The 20,695-nt window shown below is 42.6% G+C and overlaps 2 protein-coding genes across 2 annotated transcripts in view; one reads left to right on the forward strand and one right to left on the reverse strand.

Moving 5' to 3' along the window:
- The window catches only part of LOC119121608, a 408,423-nt gene that overhangs the window by 111,157 nt on the left and 276,571 nt on the right, over nucleotides 1-20,695 (reverse strand). The window lies entirely within an intron of this gene.
- The window catches only part of sdk1b (sidekick cell adhesion molecule 1b), a 140,154-nt gene that overhangs the window by 79,851 nt on the left and 39,608 nt on the right, over nucleotides 1-20,695 (forward strand). Inside the window, exons 6-15 of the mRNA XM_037262328.1 lie at nucleotides 5,809-5,835; nucleotides 11,062-11,164; nucleotides 12,624-12,799; nucleotides 14,754-14,837; nucleotides 16,413-16,607; nucleotides 16,726-16,842; nucleotides 17,272-17,439; nucleotides 18,555-18,657; nucleotides 18,742-18,915; nucleotides 20,278-20,414. Coding sequence (XP_037118223.1) covers nucleotides 5,809-5,835; nucleotides 11,062-11,164; nucleotides 12,624-12,799; nucleotides 14,754-14,837; nucleotides 16,413-16,607; nucleotides 16,726-16,842; nucleotides 17,272-17,439; nucleotides 18,555-18,657; nucleotides 18,742-18,915; nucleotides 20,278-20,414 — 1,284 coding nt within the window. The remainder of the gene's footprint in view (nucleotides 1-5,808; nucleotides 5,836-11,061; nucleotides 11,165-12,623; nucleotides 12,800-14,753; nucleotides 14,838-16,412; nucleotides 16,608-16,725; nucleotides 16,843-17,271; nucleotides 17,440-18,554; nucleotides 18,658-18,741; nucleotides 18,916-20,277; nucleotides 20,415-20,695) is intronic.

Raw genomic sequence — 20,695 nt, forward strand, 5'->3', positions numbered from 1 at the left:
AATCAGCACTTTTTTTCAATGCAGAAAAACAACGCAGAAGTCATTGGGAGAAAAACAGAAAAAAAAATGGAGGGAGCAGGGAAGGTGTGCGAGGGGGGAGAAGTTCAAGAAAACGCGGCGAGCTGGTGCAAAAAGCGCGGTTGCTTTGAGGACTAAACTGGGAAGAAGAAAGAGAGGCGGGGTGTGAAATAAATATTGAAAGGGGATGCTGAAAACAGGAATAGATCAACAGGGCCTTTAATCCAAATATAGTCTCTGTTGCTTAACTCGCTATCACTCTTTGCGCGCGTGTGTATCAAAACACACCCGACCTCATGCGACAGCCGTGTGTTTGTGCGTGCGGGTCGCCATGGCGTGATCCGCAGACAGATGACGGCCATTACCAAGCCGCCCAAACCAAGCGGAACAGCTGCAGCCAGATCGCACTGATCTATTGCCGCCCTAATGAATCTGTTATGGCCAGACCTAAACAATCAATCTCCGAGCCACTTAATCAATTAGGCCATTAATCAGACGCGGACCCCAACTGTTCCTGCCGGGGGACTGGGCCAGGATGAGTGATCACATTACATATAAACACAGACAAAAAGACACACAAACACGTGGAGTTAACTTGTGAGTCAGCAAGTGTGCCAAATGCAACCAACAGGCGCGACCGACTCAAACACGTCGGAATTTGCTCAGCCGTTCATTCCTTATCTGCTCATCCTCACTCGCTTGCTGGACCTCATCCCAGCTGTCTTCGAGCGAGAGGTAGAGTTATAAGAATTTATTTCTGATATTATTGACACGTCGACAACACTCACAAATACACACCGGGAATTAGCACATGCGCGCACGCTCCTTCTACGACTAGACTAACATGTTTCCGTTTTCCTGAGAATTATGAGCAGACGTGTTCAATAGAGGATGATTACGTTCGCATATAGTTGGACTAATAACCTTGCCAATGGGATCAGCAGGGAAAATAAACACCATAAGTAATCAGACTTTTATTCAATAGCACAAATTGTTGAAAATAGTCAGCGTCTGCCTACATGCTGCTATTTCTGTCTCTGTTTTATGACATCATCTGCATTAATTTTTCATTTGCCATCTACATATTTATTCATTCCCAATTTATAAATAATACATAGATATAGTTTACCATTTTTTTCTTCATTTGGGCCCAATGGAAGGACCCTCTTGGGATTATTGTTTTTCTCTAGCAACTAGTCCAGACATCCCTAAAAAACAAATTTGTTCAACTCTTCGGATGCTCATGAAAATTAATGTATGCCCCCCCCCCCCCAATAAAGAAAATATCTTTCACTCAGTCGAAAAAAATGAGTATCAATTTTGAAATGAGATGGATGTATGCCCATCATGACAACAAGACATACGGAAAAGTCAAAATTAAACAGGAAAGGGCCAGTTCATCACTGCTTGGCTTTATTTTCTTTGTTTCCATTCCCAGTTTATTGTGGCGATAATGATGCCACCTTTCTCTCTGCCATCATTGTTTGCGGAAATAATTAAAATGTGCTTCCACAAGTGCATTCATATTCTCATGTTAGTCTCAGAATAGCACGCAGCACCCAAGGAGCCAAACCAGTGCCAAGAACTTGTCGACCGCCGCTGATGTGTCTGAATGGACAGTGGCCAAAAAATGGAGAGCGTATGCAAAGAGTCATGAACACAAAACTGGAATAGCTCCCCTTCCTTGAGGGGGGGGACACTTGAAATTCAATATCCACTCACACGGCGACACATTTACTTGCGTCGAGGGTCTGCTGTGCTCACTTACTCGCGTCTATCGGACAAGAACGAGGCGATAAAGAGCGCCGGGGACATAAAGACAAAAGAGGCGAGACAATGAAGGAGTGTGATGTATGTGGAGCACTACCTGGCCACTTTCAGGGGGGGGGGGGGCGTTAAGGCACCTGATTAGATGAGGACGGATGCTCGCTGTTGCCGCCTGTTCTCCATCTGGTGTTCCGCCGCTAGCTCGAACCTCTAGAGCGACGCTGTGCTTTCACATTTGCAAATTCAAAGGCGGCTAATGCTGCTCAATTTGTAAAACGATTCAATTACGCAAGCATAAATGTAATTAGATCGTGTAGACATGTTACGCCAGATATATTTCAGTTAGTTTGACTTTGAAATCTGAGTACTGCTGGTCAAATTTATGACGCTGAGTGAAGAGTAAAGCTAGCAAAATGTGACGCAATCTGGATTTCAGGAACCAAAATGGTGCCTGGATCATTCACTTCAATCATATGCCACTGTAGGCCTCCTGTGGCGCTTGAAAATCAAACATTCACGCCACAAATAGCAGTGTTCAAAGATTGAACTGACCTTGCTGAAGATTTATCTCTGTCCTAACACGTTATCTGACTTGGACTTTTCTCTTGGACAGAAAAGCAATGATGTCATGGCATTGCCAGAAACTTTTCTGTGAGAATTGCAATTTCTAGATTTTACTAAGGTAGGCGATTTCATCAGTCCATTAATTTTGCAGTGCGCTGGGAGGAAGGAGGCGCACCCGATTGTCAGTTCCCAAATTGACTTCATGAAGGAAAGTTGCGTGTTTCCGCTCCCCTTTTTTTTGGTTATCTGTGTGTTTATTTTCTCCAATCTTTTCATGTCATAAGCACTAATTACACAAAGCCAATAGATTCCAAAAACAAGCAGCGTTGATAAACGAGTGTTCAAGTGATTGAGGCAAACAGCGCTGATGAAGAGAAGACCAAAGGTCAAAATATTTGACGTTTTGGATTCTGATTGACAGCCGCACGTACGGAAAGACTCAATTGGTGCGCGTCTGGCAGGCGTGGCTGACATCTCAAATTGGAAAGGTCAAGCGTTGTCCCGAGGGGTCGACGGATAGGTAGCTGCAACGTCTAAAGAGGATCTGTGTGTATTTTTGACGTTTTCAATATGTAAAACCCTACTCAGCGCTTTTAGATATACGTTGGGCATAAATAGTTCAGCTCTTCACTCGCCGGTGTTTGAAAGCCAGACCTCTGTAAGAATCGGAGTCCTGCAGGAATCACTGCTGGGTCCGAGGTCAAAAACAGCTGCCAGCCTATTATTTTACCAGTGTGTTGCTGCGTGTGTGTGTGTGTGCGTGTACTTCTATGAATTTGTCTCCGCAGGAAAACCAAAGTGTGACTGTGCGTCTGTATGGTGCTTGATATGAATTTCAAATGCGACTAGAGAAGAGGAGAATGAGAAGAAGGGTTGTGGCTACTGTGAGATTGACAGGGTAAATTGGAGTGTGAGGATTTTTTTCTGGAGCTTGGACACACCAGGGAGGAAGAAAACTCCCAAATGTCTCGCTATAAAAATTTGTGACTAAGCGAGGCTGCCACCAAGGTCAAAGGACATCTGCTTTGTGTGTGTGTGTTTGTGTGTTGTGTGTGTGTCCAGAGGGGTTTGTAAAGTCACCTCAGCTAATAGGTGACTCACTGCAGGGACTCGGGTCAACACAATAAGACATGACAAACATAACAACCTTGACACACATTAAAAGGGGGCAGGTACCACACAGAATCACACAAACAACAACACGCGTACACACCACGAGGACACGCTTGTGACTTGCTTGTTTGTAAATCCTTCGGGCAGATTAATACACTACGGTGAATTCATGAATACAAAGTGTACCTGAGGCCAGGAAAATTTTCACATGGGGTCGAACTTTGGGTCCTCCAAAAAAATATTACTGATTAATTCGGTCATAGTTGAAGTCACAATTATTCAAATGATGATTTCTTTTTTGGTTGCAAAAAAATGTCAAATATTTTTGTAATTATGCCATTTTTGTAATTGTGGAGTGTAATCATCATAGTTTTAATTTTGATTAATTGCAGAGCCCTAGATCAACCTGCATCTAAATTCGAAATAAGTGAATAACATCTTTTTTTTGTGGCTTGCAACAAAACAAGTTGAATTGGGTATTTTAAGAATTTTTTTAGGGGGAGAGGTGAATTGTCACTGCAATGTCCTCTTTGTTTCTCTGCCCCACACTGCAGAAAAACCCATCCTTCAATATGGCAAAGGAAAAAATTGAAATCCCTCCAAACCAAAATCTCTGTGCTTTAAAGTGTATGTGTACATTGGCGAGTTCATTCAGTGACCCCCGTTTTGGCACCACTCAAGAACAGTGAACATTATTGTTTACATCTGGATTTTCTTTTATCCACCACCTGCTGCAATGTCTCGGCGCTGAAGGGAAACTATTAACATAATGTGTGGGCCATTTTATACACACACACACACCACACTGTCTAATGAGAGCCAATACATGAGCTTCTGCCTTGACAAAAATAATAATATTCACTTTTGATTGACTGTGTCATTTGCTTTGCTGTGGTGTAAAAGTTTACTGGAACTTAGTCAGAGCTGTTTCTTATAATTGCCGGTGTCAGGGGTCACCAAAAAAATCCAGACAATATAGTGTGGTTGTGATTTGCTATGGTGGCATTATAATGAGTTGTTCCTAATATTTTGATCTCAGGTCAAATTGATTGGTCAGGTCCAATCATGCTATTTTAATACTCGTCCGACAAGAGATTCAGGTTGTAAAAAAAATAAATAATAATCTCCTGGTTTTACAATAGTTATTTTATGATAACATCAATTGTTCTTAAATATCTGCCTGCCCCCCATTTATCTGTTTGGCTTTATCTTTTGTTTCGAGCTTGTGTGCTTTTGCTGTGCTCATCTTTTGTTTGGCACTGTGTGTATTTTTGCGCGTCTCTCCACCGAGCAAACGTTCAGTCGATGGCAACGTGATTCATCGGAATCTAATTTACGGGCCGATTGCGCAATGTCCACCAAACAGTCAGGAGCCTCGCACGTACTTGGAATATGCGAGTGGTGAGTGTATGAAAACAAAAGCAGGAATGAGGTGGGTGTATGGATAGATGCAGAGCCAAAGCAGATTTACGGCCAAGAAAACGTCAATGCCTTCATTCTCGGTCACACTATATCTGGACGCAAGAAGCTTCTTGTGGCATTACATCCTTTTCTGTAACGTCATTTTTTTTTTTTTTTTAAATTCTCCTTCATGCATTTAAGCATGTCAAAAAAATTGTTCAGCCACTCTTATTCTCAGTGGCTCATTTTACCCCCTGACTATTTGATTTTTCTTCTTATCTAGTCCCTTTGCACAAAACCATGCTTGAATGAGTTGGGTGGAAAAAACTTGTACAGAATGGTGACCTCGAGCCTAACAAATGCCAGAAATTCTCACAGACGCTGCACTCCAGCATCTTGTAGAAAGTCTTTCAGAAGAAGGAAGGTTTTGGAAATTCTGTTTAATTGTAGTGCTTCTATGAACAGAGATGACATGAATGAATTTTAACTCTTACCTCTGCCTCACTTCTCTGAGGGTTTTTATTTTCTCCCTTATTCCAAATAGTATTCCTTCAAGAATCTAATTCTAGTAAATGTGAATAGTTGTTTGTCTGTGAGACTGTGAACACTGGAAATACGTCGTGCACATAAATGTTAAAATTACAGAATGTCAACACACAGACTTTAATTGGTTTAATAGTGACGAGTGAATCGATTACTCTACGTACACGTGAGCTACGTTAGCTAACACGTTAGCTAACACATCTTCTGTCTCACAAATTAGCGATTAGCACCTGAAACAAGCATATCCACTCAAAGTATATTTTCAGGTAGACTGCGACGAAAAGTCTAACCCTCAATTGATTGAAAACGCACCGCAAGTTTTTTTTTTTAACTGCATTTTCAACTATGCACTAAAATAGCTGTTCTTTTCCCCTTCTTTCTTTCCACCCCTCTCGCTGACAGTTGGCAAGAAGAGCCGAGGGTCAACAGGTAAAGCTTATCTTTACATTTACAATCGATATCTTTGTGTTGTCTCTGGATCGTAATATTTTTGTGAGCCACTCTTCCATACCGTAGGGATTTTCTCTGCTAAATGCTGGCGGCGGGTGGTCCCATTACTGCAGCCTACTACCATCATGAATAACTAACTCTGGAAAAACACGCACATAAATAATGTGTAGTTTGAACACTCTGAAGTAAATGTAATGGCCTCCGGCGTTATTGTACCGTGGAGTCTGACTCGGACAGGACCTGTTGTTTGGTGTTATACCTTTCGGTTCAGCTCACATTATGATGAGGATCTAATTTATGTACAGCGCCGTTAATTGGTGTCAAGTGTCCGACCTCATTGGTCACCGCAAAGAAAAGGCAAGGTTAGCCTGGCAGCTGGATTTGTGGATACTAAGTTGTGTGTTTACTGGAATTTTGTATACTGTGTATCGCAAATCTGGTTTAGCCTCCCTCTCAAAAATGTTTGTAAATGGATTAATGTAGTATACAGGAACACAAATCCTTATAATAGCCCAAATGATTCAAGACAAAGAAGCAAAACATTATTAAATTAAAAGTATAATTGTCAATTTACAGATTGTAACATGTAAACCACAGCTGTCAAAAAATCGATTCATCCAAATTGATCATAAAAATTAATTTAGTTTAATAAGTTATCGTTTAAAGATCGTTTAAAAAATATCCAAATCCTCTAATGGCAGTGCATTAATAGTAATTTTTTGTAACTAATAAACGATACCAAATAAACAACACTAGTTAATAAACAGTAAATGGGCCAAATGGTTTTGTAATACACTTTCACGCAAAATTCAATTTGATCCGATTTGACCATTAATCAATTGTATAACCGATAGAATAATCGATTCTAAAAATATTCCGACTGTGAACTGTATTGAATGAAAATCCAGTGGCAAAATGATACCTGAGTGAAGGAACTTGAAAATAAGATGACCCGCAGGTTTAGCTTGTCGCTTTTCCGCCGGCTCTTTCTTGTCGTTTAAGTGACAGGACGTTAGCGTTGTCGCACTTTCAACCTGACTTGACTCACTTAGCTCCATTTGAACAATGTCTTCTGACAGCATCACCAGACCGTGTTACCTGAGCTTGAGTCCAAAAACATTGCTAAGGTGTCAGTCTGATCTCTTTTAACACTTTTTTTAAATCAGGAACAAAAATGTATTGTATTTAATGACTACAAATGAAATTCGCTTCATGCTAGGACATTATCAGAAGCCAATAGCAAAGAAACTCAATGAATTGTAGGTTATTTTTCATAATTATTTCCCCCCCCCCTATTTCAAAGTCTTTGAGAGAAAAACAAAACTACTGTATTCGATGCTGTACAGTACTCGATTGAAGTGCATCGTGCTACTATGTATTCTGTCTTATCCTGTACGTGTAAATATTTGAGCACCATATTTTTTATGTAGGACTCATGCCCCGGAGCGTCTGTTTAAAATAATAATCACAAAAATAAAAACAATGGTGTTCACCATGCTCCCACTCATTCATACACGTATTTTAATCTGGTGTGCTGATGACGTTACGTCAATATGACATTGTGGCATCGTTCTAAAAGTAAGGGGTGGAAAGAAACTTCTTTCCTCAGTTTTTCTTTTTCATTCCCCTTAAGTCCATCGGAAAGAAGATGGAGGATTTTGGCAACTCCGAAGCGAGGGATGAATATTTAAAATAGGGCATCGCTCTGCGTGGGTCGATGGGGGTCATTTCTTGCCTGCTGGTGGTGCTGGTGGTGATGTCGCGGCGTCGAGAGGCTAGCGCAGTCAGACCGTGACACTTAGCTGTCAGCGAGTAGCATTAATGAGCGCGGTGACATGCACAAACACTCGCCTCGTTTTCGCAATCGCATGCGGTATTCTCAAGCCAGTGAGGGAAATGATCGTTTTCTACTTGCCCAGAGGAAAAAAAACCCCCAAAAACACATCTCCCTCTCGTGTTTTTCTCCTTTTGACTTACTTATAAATTATTTCACTTCCAGGCTGTTTAATTTCCCAAATGGATGTCCGAATGTATTGTACCAGTATTTCCGAATATCCATTGAGGAAAGGCATCAAAACAACATTGGAAAATTTTCACGGAAGACCACAAAAAAAAGTGTACAATAGGGCTGAAAGAAAAGACTGAACAAATTAGCCTGGAACAGATTGAGGACATTTCCATTCATTTCAATGGGGAAACCTAATTTGGGACAATTCCCTCTGCTCTCTAGGTCCTTGCTGAGTTTTGTTTAAAAGGCTTACAACTCACACGCACGCGCACACTACTGACTACATGGTGTGTTGAGTGAGTGGCAGATTTAATAAGAGAACAAGCTGTAATCCAAGGGAATCCATTCAAAGCGGGATTACACTCTAATCTGGATGGAATCACCTCTCATCTCTCTCTCTATCTCCATCGCACTTTCTCCCCCCTCTCACTCTTTCTCTCTTTATCCATCGCTATCTCTTATCTGCCCTAAAGCTGCACAAATCCTTTTACTAGCCCTGTTTTTTTTTTTTTTTTATCATTCCATCCTTTATTTAATTTGCCTTTTTTGTTGACCAAATATCAAGCACACACACACACACGCCTAGCTGTCAATCAGTAGTGATTGCACTGATGACAGCATTGTAACATTGCAACAATGCGTCACTGCCTCTTTGGTGCCAAATTACACATATTCAGTTGCACGCATAAAGGCACACTGTGTTCTTTCCCACCATCCTCACAGGTTTGTGTGTGTGTGTGTGTGTGTGTGTGTGCGTGTGTGGAGCCATGCAGCTGAAGAGACAGTAAAGTCATTAGCATTCAACACTAGCACAAGCTAACGTCCCGTCGACTGGCAAGTCTAGTCTCTGGTGTTTTTTTTTTTTTACATTTTTTATCAAAGGTTGCCTGTTTTTAAAAGGTTGTTATGCTTTCGTAGGACGGCGGCCGACCACATGGTGTTTCTCATTCGCTTAAAGAGCAATCCAATATATTTTGATGAAATTTCCGGACTTTCCGCATCGCCTCTTTGCAGGGAGCTGTTCGAGCTGGCACAGCTTGTGCATGCACAAAGAATTAAAAGCAGAAAAAAAAAGTTTTGCCTGCCATTATGTCAGCATAAAACAATCTGGAAAATGTTTAAACGGCATGAAAGGAGCGTTGAGCGAATGAGGGACGATGCGCTCGTGACAAGATGAAATAATATTTCCCCAGACGGGAGAGGCTGTTAGCGAGAGGAAATAGGAGGGACGATCACACATCCATATGGCGTTATGCTTTCTCCTCCACTTCCGCCATCTTTTACTCCGGCGAGACGTCGGCCATCTGCGGCACTCCCCTCGACATGCTGTCTGCCTCAGCCGAGCCCTTTTATTCACCTCCTTTCAACCTCCCTCGAGATTCCGTCTGCCTCCCTCCGTCCGAGCTAACTGGCTGTCACCTTTAGCGCGTTACTCGGGGCCACTGTCGGCGTTTAACACGCTCACCGATGTCTTCTTGTCTGACCTCGTCTTAATGACCACCCTCCATCTTGCTCACCTGCTCCAGGTCTTGTTTTTTTCTTTTTTTTTTTTTTTTTAATTACACCAAGTTGTATGACACGTTGGCCCTTTGCACGATGACAACCTTTATGTGCGATGAAGATATCACAGCCACCCCGGGAAAATCCACCTATTTGAAAGTGAAACCTGCTCAGGGCAAATAAAACTTACCGTATTTTCCACACTATAAGGCGCACCGGATTACAAGGTGCACCTTGGATGAATGGCCCATTTTAAAACTTTGTCCATATATAAGGCCCACCGGATTATAAAGCGCATAGAATAAATAACTCAACGTTGCTCAAACGTTAATGCAATCACAATATAGTAACACTCGAAATAGTGAAAACAATAACAATATATCAATAACCCAACGTTGCTCAAACGTTAATCACACAACACACAAAATAAACACGTAAAGCTTACTTTAATAAATTAGTCCTCATCCACAAATCAATCTTGGTCCATATATAAGGCGCACCGGATTATAAAGTGGCTTTTGAGAAAATTTGAGGTTTTTAGGTGCAGAAAATACGGTAGTTAGTTTCAGTCTATTGACACCAGCGCAACAAAGCTAACATTAGCCTGCAGAAGTTATCTAGCAACCTTTACAGTCATTAAAGAATTTCTGTCTGTGAAATTTTGGGGTCATATAAAATTAACTCCTATTCTCTTTTATTAGCGAAAAACAAAATCCCTTATTTCATGTTAACACACGTCAGAGCATGGTGTTCGCCCCCAATTTTCTTTTTGCGTCACTCCTCTTATCTTCCCAGTTCGTGACTCAACCTGTACTCCTAAGTTGGAGAACAAGTGGGTGTCAGTGACAAGGCGCTGGCATGTTAAAGTGAGTGCGAGATTGTGTGTGTAAGAGTGCGAATGTATATATACGTGTGTGTGTGTGTGTAGTCATTTGCCTACTTAATTGCACTCGCATGTCTTATTCCCTGTGACAGCGGGATCGGATTCTTTGGCTCTTGTGAGTGTCTCCCAAAAAAGGAGAAGGAATAAAGAGCAGGGAGTCAATTACCACCTTATTGGTGCTTGGTTTCAAAGGGGAGATGAAAGACGCTGCTCACCTCCAAGTGCGTTGGCTCCCTAACCCCGCACTACTCAACCCATCATTTTCCGACGCTCACATCCCCATCCAACTCCTGTCACAGTTGGCCTCTTTAATTTCTACTCCTTACTTCTGACTGATTGCAAATCTGCATATTCATAACTACGCGGCGCCGTGGCCAATCCAATGACGTTCGTATGTGTAGGCGCCATTTCTTCTCATACTAATTCTGCTGAGCACATTATACACTTTTCCAGCTGTGATAAGAATCCAATTGAGTCTTTTTTTTTTATTATGAGAGGCCATTTGGGTCATAAATCATCTTCTCCCTCGCTCCTTCTCAGACACGCACACATCATCATCATAATCTCTTACTCGCGCCACCATTTATTTTACCAGCGGGGACATAAATCATTGTTCACGCATACCAGTGTACTATTTTTCATGTTATCATTGTCACACATGTGTAGTGTTATCCTCTTTGCAATTCATCATTACTACTCTGAAGAGTGAGGCATAGTTTGGAGGGGGGTGGAGAGTATTTGTTGATGGTGGATTTACTGTTCAAATGAAAATATGGTGAACCTCGTGAGATGAGTTTCATCTTTTTTACTGCAGATTTGGAGTCAGACGTTGACGCTCCGGCTATTGTGATCGGACCTACAGACACGACAGTGTTGGCAGGGACCAAGGCCACCTTGGAATGCATCGCCAATGCCAGGTATATTTATTTTATTTATTCATGATGGCTGCCATATTTGTTATGTTTGCACAATCCAATGTAAGCCAATACAATAGCGCTGCTTTATATACAAATCATCAAGCACTTGAATTCAGACCTTAAGTGTATTTGAAAATTCATGGATATTAACATCAATGACGATTTAGCGTTGGAAATCTCCGATCGCAACCAATATATACATTTTAATTTAGCAATGCGGTTAATTTAGCACAACTGTGAGTTTTACAATGAGCAGGCTGGTCTTGTTGAGAACTGCAACCTTCCTGAGAGCCATTAAATGTATTTGAAGTGCATGACAAATGCACCCGGAATGACTATTAGCACCCCTGAAGTTGCATTAGACTTACATCATAGGCCTTGTTGTTTTTATATCGAACACACCAGGATATTCAACAGTGAAATAATAGCAGGCAAGGACCATTTATGTGTGTTGACCCAGCTTTTCAAAAGATATATTTCATCAGTGTTCAGATGCCGGCCGACTGTGTTCAAATCAACAGGTGATAAGCTGCACACGCTCCCGAAGCGCACTCGAGTGTTTGGAGAGGGTTTTTGTCGGATTGGCTTATTGAGCCCGCTGTCTGTCTGGCTCGTGTGTGTCTTGGCCGGGCTTTTGTCAAGATGCACAGAACAAATCAGCACACTCGCCAATAGATAGTTACGCATATATCAGCCAATGGAATGTAGCTGTTGAGAACCATTGGAAAGAACCATAGCAAACTTGATAACATATATTTAGCAAGCGACAGAGTGCTATTAATAGGTGTTGGTCCATTTTTCACAAAATGTTTGCACGATTCGCGTTAGCATCGTTTAAGTTATCATCTAAGCGTTGGCATTCATCTCACAGGTCTTGACTCTTTCTGGGTAATTAACAATGAACACAATGGAAGTTTAGTTTTGCTGAATTAAAATTAGTACTCTTTATCATCATCGTTAAGTCAATTTACCGCAGAGTCATGAATATCTAAGCCCCACCAACTAATAGAGGCAATTCTGTCTAAATGAGGGAATTAAGTCATGGATTTATGTCATTTCCAATGCAAATTTAATGAATACTTGTAATCATTGCTAATAACAGTTTTTTTTTTTGCCAATTAAGGGTACAATAAATTGAAATGAAACCAAAGCAGATATAAGATGCACTTTGATAAATCTTGTCTTATAAGAACAAGAACAAAGTAAATCTCCTTAGAGGGTGCTACCACAACTTTTAAAAGAAAAAAAAGAATCAAATGAAATACATTTATTCGCCAAGCCTAATGCATGTTTGTTATGATGATTATTAATATTATTTTCGAAGGAAATAATACGAGTGATCTCGCAATGGTTGCTGTCATTCATACTGTTGCCATTCATTTGCTCTCTCATTGATGCATTTACTAAGTTCTGCTTTTTTCCTCTGTCACGTCATTATCTTCTTCCTCCTCCTCTTCAGAGATGTAGACAGCTTGCTTGTAGTATGGAAACGGGATGGGCGCCACTTGGCCAGTGGGCGTCAGCTGGTGATTCCCGTCCCGACCTCCTCGGACGGCGGCGAGTATGTTTGCGAAGCGCTGCTCGACAACAGCACCGCCAAAGTTGCCCAGGCCAGGGCGCACCTCACTGTCATTGGTAAGCAAAAAAAATAAAAAAAGGAAATGAAATAGCTGTCCAGCCCCTTTAAGAACCCATCATATGTTTTCAGCGGCTTTACGACCCACTGGTATCTTTTCTGCGGTGGCATCACAGTAAAATCCAATGAAAAAAACATAAAAATGCTTGTGAAGTAAATCCTCCTCTTGTGAGACATCTGGTGACGTCATACGCCACAGCGTTTTCAAACTGGATTTTTTTTTTTTGTTGAACTTGATCAACTGTAAAAAATTACGACACACTGAAGAGTGAATTTCCCCGGAGAATAAAAAAAGGTGTAATAAATCAAATAGTAACATGTCCCTGGAAATTGCATGTGCGCAGGCTGCGGGTATTAAATGTCCACCGTGAGACAACTCCAGCTAAATCTCTTGTCCGTCAATAAAGTGTATCAACATGCAGTAAATTAGTGAGCGAGCGTGCATGCGTGCGTGTGTCAATTCCACTCTTAGAATGTAATGGCAAAATGACACCATGGACACACACGCCAGTTTGCCCGCCAGCTAAATTAGTTCCCCCCTCCCCCCTCCGAGTCACAAATCAATAATGGGGGTGGGATAAAAAAATACAAATAAATCAAGGCGGTCGCATAGAAGCTCTCATGGCAAGCGGTGGCTGTCCTGGATATTTGTGTGTAAATAGAAAACAACAGACCCCAGCAGCCAAGGCTTGATTGATGAAGCGCTCCCTCCTACCCGCACGTCAGCGTCTTTTTTTTTTAATCTACTGCAGTTGTCGAAGCGTGGGAGCGCCTTAACGCAAAGAGAGCAAACTAGTGACGCCGATAGAATTCTCACGAGACACAAGACCTGCCAGAGTGTGCTTAGCCCTTTTTCTACTCTGAGCACACACATCATTGGTGTTGATCATCGGGCTGAACAATCATTTTGGGGATTAATATTTCCATCGCAGACAACACGATTTTGTGATTGTCCAAGCTGCGTCAACGTTACTTTTTTTTGAGAATTCTTTTCACAGTTAATATTCATCACGCGCTATAATATCAAGTCATAACAGCTGCTCGAACAAATACGACAAAAAATATATATACGCTCCCCCCCCCCCCCTTCAAGGCCAAAAGGGCTGCTCGGCATCACTGATGAATAATAATACTCAGTATCTAATATGGACTCAATAGACCTCATGAATGCAGTGAAATTAATTTCTATACAGAACGGCGCGTGTGTGGAGGGGGTGTGTGCGTGCGTGCGTGTGTGTGCCTCAAAGGTCTTCATTATTCAGTCGCATTTCTATTCTGCCCACCAATCGGAATATGTATGACACGGGGAGCTGGCGTGTTGCGTCGCCACCACCGACAACAATAGATCTGTTTTTGTTTTCCCGCTGCTTTACTGCCACACAAATGGGACACCAGCAGAAGCGTCTTGAAAACCCAAACTGGCTAAATAAATCCAAAATTATGTGTTTCGCTTTGTGCGTCTTGGTACTCATCTGATTGAAGAAGATTAATACATGTGCTTTATCAGTGTCACACCACCAGGGGCTTTTTTCTTTTTTTTTTTATTATATTTTTTTTTTATCATGTCGCTTTTGTTTTCTTTCACGGCACACTTTGCCAGTCGAAAATCACACGCAACTCCGACTGTGCTCAATAAACATACGAGACGGGTGTCATGTGGTTGAAAAGAGAAAGCACAAAGCACAACTTAAAAGCAGGCATACTCAAATAGAATAAATGGAGAAGCTTCTAGTTCCCCTCACGCCGGCCGTCTTAAACTTACACTTTCTTTTTTGTGTTGCTCACATTCCGCGCAATTGAAGATGACTTTGATGTAGTTTTGCGTCCGAGATATTCAAATTGATGTATTCCATATGTCATCTTCCAAAATGTAATGTTATGGGACAAAAATTGTTTGACCATTTTTAGTTTGGAAGGACAGAAAGAAGATGATGTTTTGTGTTTTCTTTCCAGAGCCACCATCTTTGACCGCTCAGCCCCAGTTGAAGATCATTGCTCAGATTGACAAAAATGTAGAAATTCCTTGCTTGGCCACGGGTATGTTGCTTTCTTTTTTTCTTTTTTTTTTGCCATCGGCAGATATGAGCTTTATCTTCTTCCCAATTTCCCAAGCGTTCACTTAAACTGTTCCAGGGTCAGTGTTTATTGGCTTGCTGCCAGAGTAAAATACGTCAAGCTATTTTATTGATTGTTAAGCAAGGACACTTTCGCTTGACGTCATTGTTGATTGTAATTGCATCGGCATGAGAAATACGAAGTGTGCCACCAGAAATTGTAAGTTGGTAAAAAGGTGCTGTTTTACATTAAAAAAATATATATATTATTTGAAGACACTCAAATGTACGTCATGTATAATACTAAAGGGTGATTCCAAATTAATATTCACTGACATGCTAACATTAGCATTGATACATACGATTGAACACAAATATATACACATATAACAATACTGGTACTGTATATATTGTTTATTTTCTTTGAAAAATCTTAATGAAACTTCAGTAATTAAGATTATTGTTTGTGTTGATCACTCAATTTAATTGTGATTATGCTTTGAATATAAAGTACAACATTATAGAGTGCAAGTTTTCCTCATTAAAACACAAACAAAACACTTTTCATCCGTTTCAAAGGGGAAAGCTGAGTTCCACGCAATCAAGGACTTGCATCACAAAGCACCATTGTATTTCAACAGCGTCCCTCGTTGTGCGTCTGCGTGCTTCGTGAACATCCAAATTGCGTTTAGCAGTAGGAGCAGATTAAAACAGTGACACCAAAACCCATTGTTCATGACAGCTGCTAGAAAGTGGATTACGCAAAGATGATTTAACGTGTAGGAGTGGACGCGGCATAGGAGGGGAAAGGAAAAAAAAAAAAAAAAGTCAACATTCTCGCATCCGTCACACGGCGCCGAGCAAGTTTGACGTTCCTCGTCGATACTGCGCGGGCGTTATTAAATAGTCTGAGCGCCTCGGGGTGAGGGCAGAGCAGAGCGATGGCGGCTCCGAGGAAGAGCGACAGGCATTGAGGGACCTAGAATACTTCACGCGCGTTCGCGGGAAGTTTGACATCGACGGATTGAGGCGAGAAGCAGGAATTCTGAGCATGACGTATCGTCACGCACACATGCATACTGTACAAATTAGTATGGAGAGCTGATGCTAATTACATTAGCCTCATGCCTGTCACTCTCGACATAAGTGTCAGGTAGGTTGCCGCTTGTTCTGTAGATATTTGCTGCTATAATTTATTAAGAGTGTTTTTCAGCTGCCCCCGTCACCCAGACAGGGCTGCAATCAATATATTATTAGCAGTCATTATGTCGCCATACATATTAATAGCAACAGAGAGCAGGGAAAGGCGTTGTAGGAGCGACTAGCACTGCTCGGGGAGGTCAAATGTTTTTCAATTGTGTCCCAATTAGATAAGATGGACGTTTAGCGTTTGTGTGTACAGAACCAAGGTCAGTTTTCGAGTTGTACTTGAGATATCATCGAAATATCACTTATGCAATGCCGGGACGCGGGAAAGTGTAATTGCACATCCACTCCAGTAGGTGGCAGTGGCACCCCGATGTTTCAGGAAAATGGAAGCACTCTTTGTTCTGCACAGGTGTGCCTCCGCCCAGATTGGAATGGTACAAAGACGCCGTGCCTCTCTCCAAGCTAGCCAACCCTCGCTACAAGGTCACGAGCGCGGCGGGCCTGACGGTGCGGCGAGTGCAGCCGGGGGACGGCGGGATATTCCAATGCTTCGCCCGCAACGCCGCCGGAGAGACGCAAGCTCACACGCAGCTCCTCGTTTCCAGTGAGTCCTCCAAGGATGCTGTCATCTGCGTCTCCATTCCTTCGCCCTCTGCATCCTCGTCACAACTTTCCTCTCGTGTCTTCTTTCTTCCCAACTTTGCTCCCTCGCTGCATTTCAGATGCGCCTCCGACCTTCACCGAGCGCCCATCCGACAAAACCGTGACTGAAGGGAACACCGCCTTGTTTATATGCCAGACGAGTGGCGCGCCAAAGCCTGGCATCACCTGGAGGAAAGGTAACATGTTCACCAAAATTGAAGTCTGCATCCTGGGCTCGCCACACACTCAGCGTGAGCGATATGATTGAACGCGACTGAACTGGACAATCAAGAGCAAATTATAGTCACTGACGCACACCAGGCAATTGACCTTCCTTCGCACACGCAACATAAAAACTGCAACTCTTGATGTGCTGACCTAGAAACCGCATTTTGAGGTGCCACTTGTACTGTCCTGTCGTATTTTTCATTCCGCCATAAACAGCATGGCGCCACTGTCAGGAGTGGATTGCCTTGGCCCTGTATATTATAATACATAGAGGAAAGTGAACAGAGACTCTCCACCCTTTGCTTTTCAGCCACAGGCACATACAGAATTCTAAATATACATATAATATTAAATCCGTTGCTTTAGGTTAACGAAAAGTCTCAATTTCTGCGTTGTAGGATTGCAGGTGTTAGCGAGCGGTTCCGTGCAGGTTCCCAGGTTCACACTCTTGCAGTCGGGCAGTCTGCAGGTTCAACCTGTCAGCTTTCAGGATTCGGGAGAATACACCTGCTTCGCTTCCAATTCGGAGAAGACCATTAATGCCACGGCAAAGCTCACTGTCTTGAGTAAGTAAGACAATACAATGACGACTCTAAACTACCCCCAAACATTCAGATGTATGTCCAGAATTTTATTTTGGAATTCTTGTTGTTGACAAACGTCTGCTGCATACTTTATCAGTAATATGGAGCCCATATCATCCTGGACTGGGAAATGGTTTCTTCCAGAGGCCTTGACAAAGTTTGGTGGAAATACATTTAAATCAAAAGATTTTTTATATAACTAAACTTCAAGGGGCGTATCGTCCTTGTCGGGGGAACAGCTACATGAAATCCTTCAATACAGACGCGGAACACTAATTAAGCCGTCCCTGTCGGGTGGCATTAGTCCAGCATAGCAAACAGCCGCACGATTGCCGATCGATGTCACGGGCAGATGCGATGGCGAATAAATCATGTGATTGGCCGGGCAGGAGGACGACTGAGTGGCCGCTAAACGTATCGATCGGCTCATTTTTACATTTATTCCGCCAGCTTCACATTAAATACTGCTGGATTCGATTAGGCCGGCGGCCTGCGGGATGCTCGCCGTCAGTGCTTCTTTGCCGGGTGATTCATCTAAAGCGCCGCCGTCGTCCACAGTGAATGAGCGGGCGACGTCCTCGCCCGTGCACATTTTTATTTCTTTTTCATGAGAGGAACGGAATACCACGTAGTCAGCACTTTTCGGACAACAAGTGCAGGCGTGTCTTTTTTCGAGCAGATAATGTACATCCTTGTACGGTTGTGCTCCGCTAGTTCCTGGATTAAATGGTGACTAATTGATTTTTTTTTTTTTTTCTTACGAGTCAGGGGCAACCTTGCGTGAACGTTTAGAATAACACAGCATCGCGTTTAACAAATCTAATAGAAGCCTGGAACATTTGTCACGTTTGTGTACTTGAAGCAGACGTTTTCACACCAAGCATCTCTTCAAAAATTGCCATCCTTAAAATATGGAACAAGTGTTGATCAAATATTAAGTGGAGGTTTTATGCTTCTTTATTATTATCTTGCTTTAAAATAACATTAAATATCTTTTGTGTATTAAAAGTTTGCCTAGTTTTGATGATTTTTTTTACGTGGTTTAAAGAATTCGTAATTCACTGTACTATTGTTTTGACTCCGACTGTTATTTTCAGGTCGCACCATCATCTCTGTCCCCCCGTCCGAGCTACGTGTAATCAAAGGCACCACGGCTTTTTTGGCCTGCAATGCAACACATGACCCGAGAGTCAACGTCAGGTACCAACTTCTTCGCTTGAGAGTGGAAACTTATGGCAGTTTGTTTTCCATGCTGGAAATAAACGCAGCGCCTCTCTGTTGCAGCTTCAAATGGGAGCGAGGAGGTGCGCCCATCTTGACCACCAGCGGGGGGCGTGTCTCCGTACGCCAAGGCTCCCTCACCATTGGCCAGACTTGGTCAGGTGACATCGGGGATTACACCTGCACTGTGATCTCGCGGGCTGGCAACGATTCTCGCTCCGCTCGCCTGGAAGTCATGTAAGTTGCCATTCCTTAACTACAAAAAATGGCGGCTCGGATTTGAAACTAGATTAAGATAAAAAACAGATGCTTTTATTGCTTTGCCCAATAGGAACGTACGTGGCAGGAGTCAGAAATTACACACATCCATATCAATAAAGTGTTTAGCTTATTTAATTTGTCATCTGTTTTAATATTTTCGTCATGTGCAAATGTGTCGACAATTATACCCCCCCACACACACACACACCCAACGAGTCACTAATATTAAATCAGGTCGCATGCATATTTCACCCAGCGCACCTCATTAAAGCCGCTGTGAGGGAATGCTCGCAGGTAGGGGCCCATTATGTATTAATGAGTGCTTGTATGATGTATTTATAAACCATACTTATGCTATATTCATACAATCACAGGGCAGGAAGGCGGGAACTCGGGTCTGTAGTCTTCGGAACCGTAGTGAGTGGCGAGGTTGCTTGTCCGTTGGAGTGGCTCCGTGTTTACGCTTATGGGGGAAAAAAAGAGGGGACGGTAAATTAGGGATTTGGCGCATGCGTGAGAGTGACATTCTCGTTAGCTCGCTATCATCGGGTCACGGAGGCTAACAGACGCTGGCGGCTGAGGAGACAGACTAATTACCAGCAGGTTATTGGTTCAACTCTCACAAGGCCCATCCATGTGTTCGTCACTCTCGAAGTGCGTGTGTGTGTGCGTGTGTGTGCGCGCGGCCTCAGCGGAGGTAAGCGCTCCAACATTGTCTATGCTCATCCATTAATTAATGCCGTCATGTCAGCTCTAAGAAGAAAACATCAATCTCATTTCCCCTCGTCCTCTTTTCTCTTCCCCGTATCCTCTCGGAGCATCGCCACCTTTACCATCACCTTCATCTGTCTGCCATCATCATCTTCACAATTACTTTATTGAAATATGGAATGACTCAAAGGTGACGACAAAAAGTTAATAATGGCATTGTAGGAGGAAACAAACGAGCCGTTTTATTTCGATAGCTACTGGCCTCGCCTAAAATATACTTGGACCCCCAGGTGGCAGGCCAGACAATTGATGATTGGTAATTTTCCGATTTGTTTACAGGAATTTGTTTCCACATTTACTCTCGTTTTTAGGGCTTGTAAAAAGATTTCTTTGGCCACCCCATGGACCCCCCCAAGGAAAAAAATCCTAGCTCCGCCAGTGTCCATCACGCTTTTTCTTATACAGGCTGTGGTTTGATTTTACAAGTGTTATTTATTTTCTGTTGTTCAATGAAAGAATACTTGAAGGGGTTTACTAATATATTTTATCTACTCTATGCCAATGTCAGACTTTCTCTGTGTAAAAGTATGTGTTGCAAGTTTTTTGTTTTTTTTGTCTGGTGCACAGCGAGTTGCCACACTCTCCTCGCTCCTTGGCGGCGCGTCTCAACGACTCTGACTCACGTTCGGTCCTGCTCTCCTGGCTTCGTCCTTTCGACGGCAACTCTCCGCTACTCTACTATCTGTTGGAGCTCTCGGAGAACAGTACGTATAAGCGTGTGTGGGTGTGGGGGGTCTGGTGGGCTAATTTATAGCCCCAGAGCGGGTAACAGCTGTTCGCTCGCTGTCTAGCTGGCCCTGATGTACGCTCATTTATAAGCATATGGGGAATAGTGTTGCTGCGTAAATGTACGTCCAGGTTCTCTATAAATAAATTCTCACGACCCTCCCAACAGTCTCGTTCTCTCGCTCGCTTTCGCTTCCTCCGTCAGCGCAGATGTTTGTAACAGCAGGCCGCGTCGCTTTCAGATGGCACACAGAGGGAA

The sequence above is a fragment of the Syngnathus acus genome, chromosome 1, assembly GCF_901709675.1.
Source record: "Syngnathus acus chromosome 1, fSynAcu1.2, whole genome shotgun sequence".
NCBI lineage: Eukaryota > Metazoa > Chordata > Actinopteri > Syngnathiformes > Syngnathidae > Syngnathus > Syngnathus acus.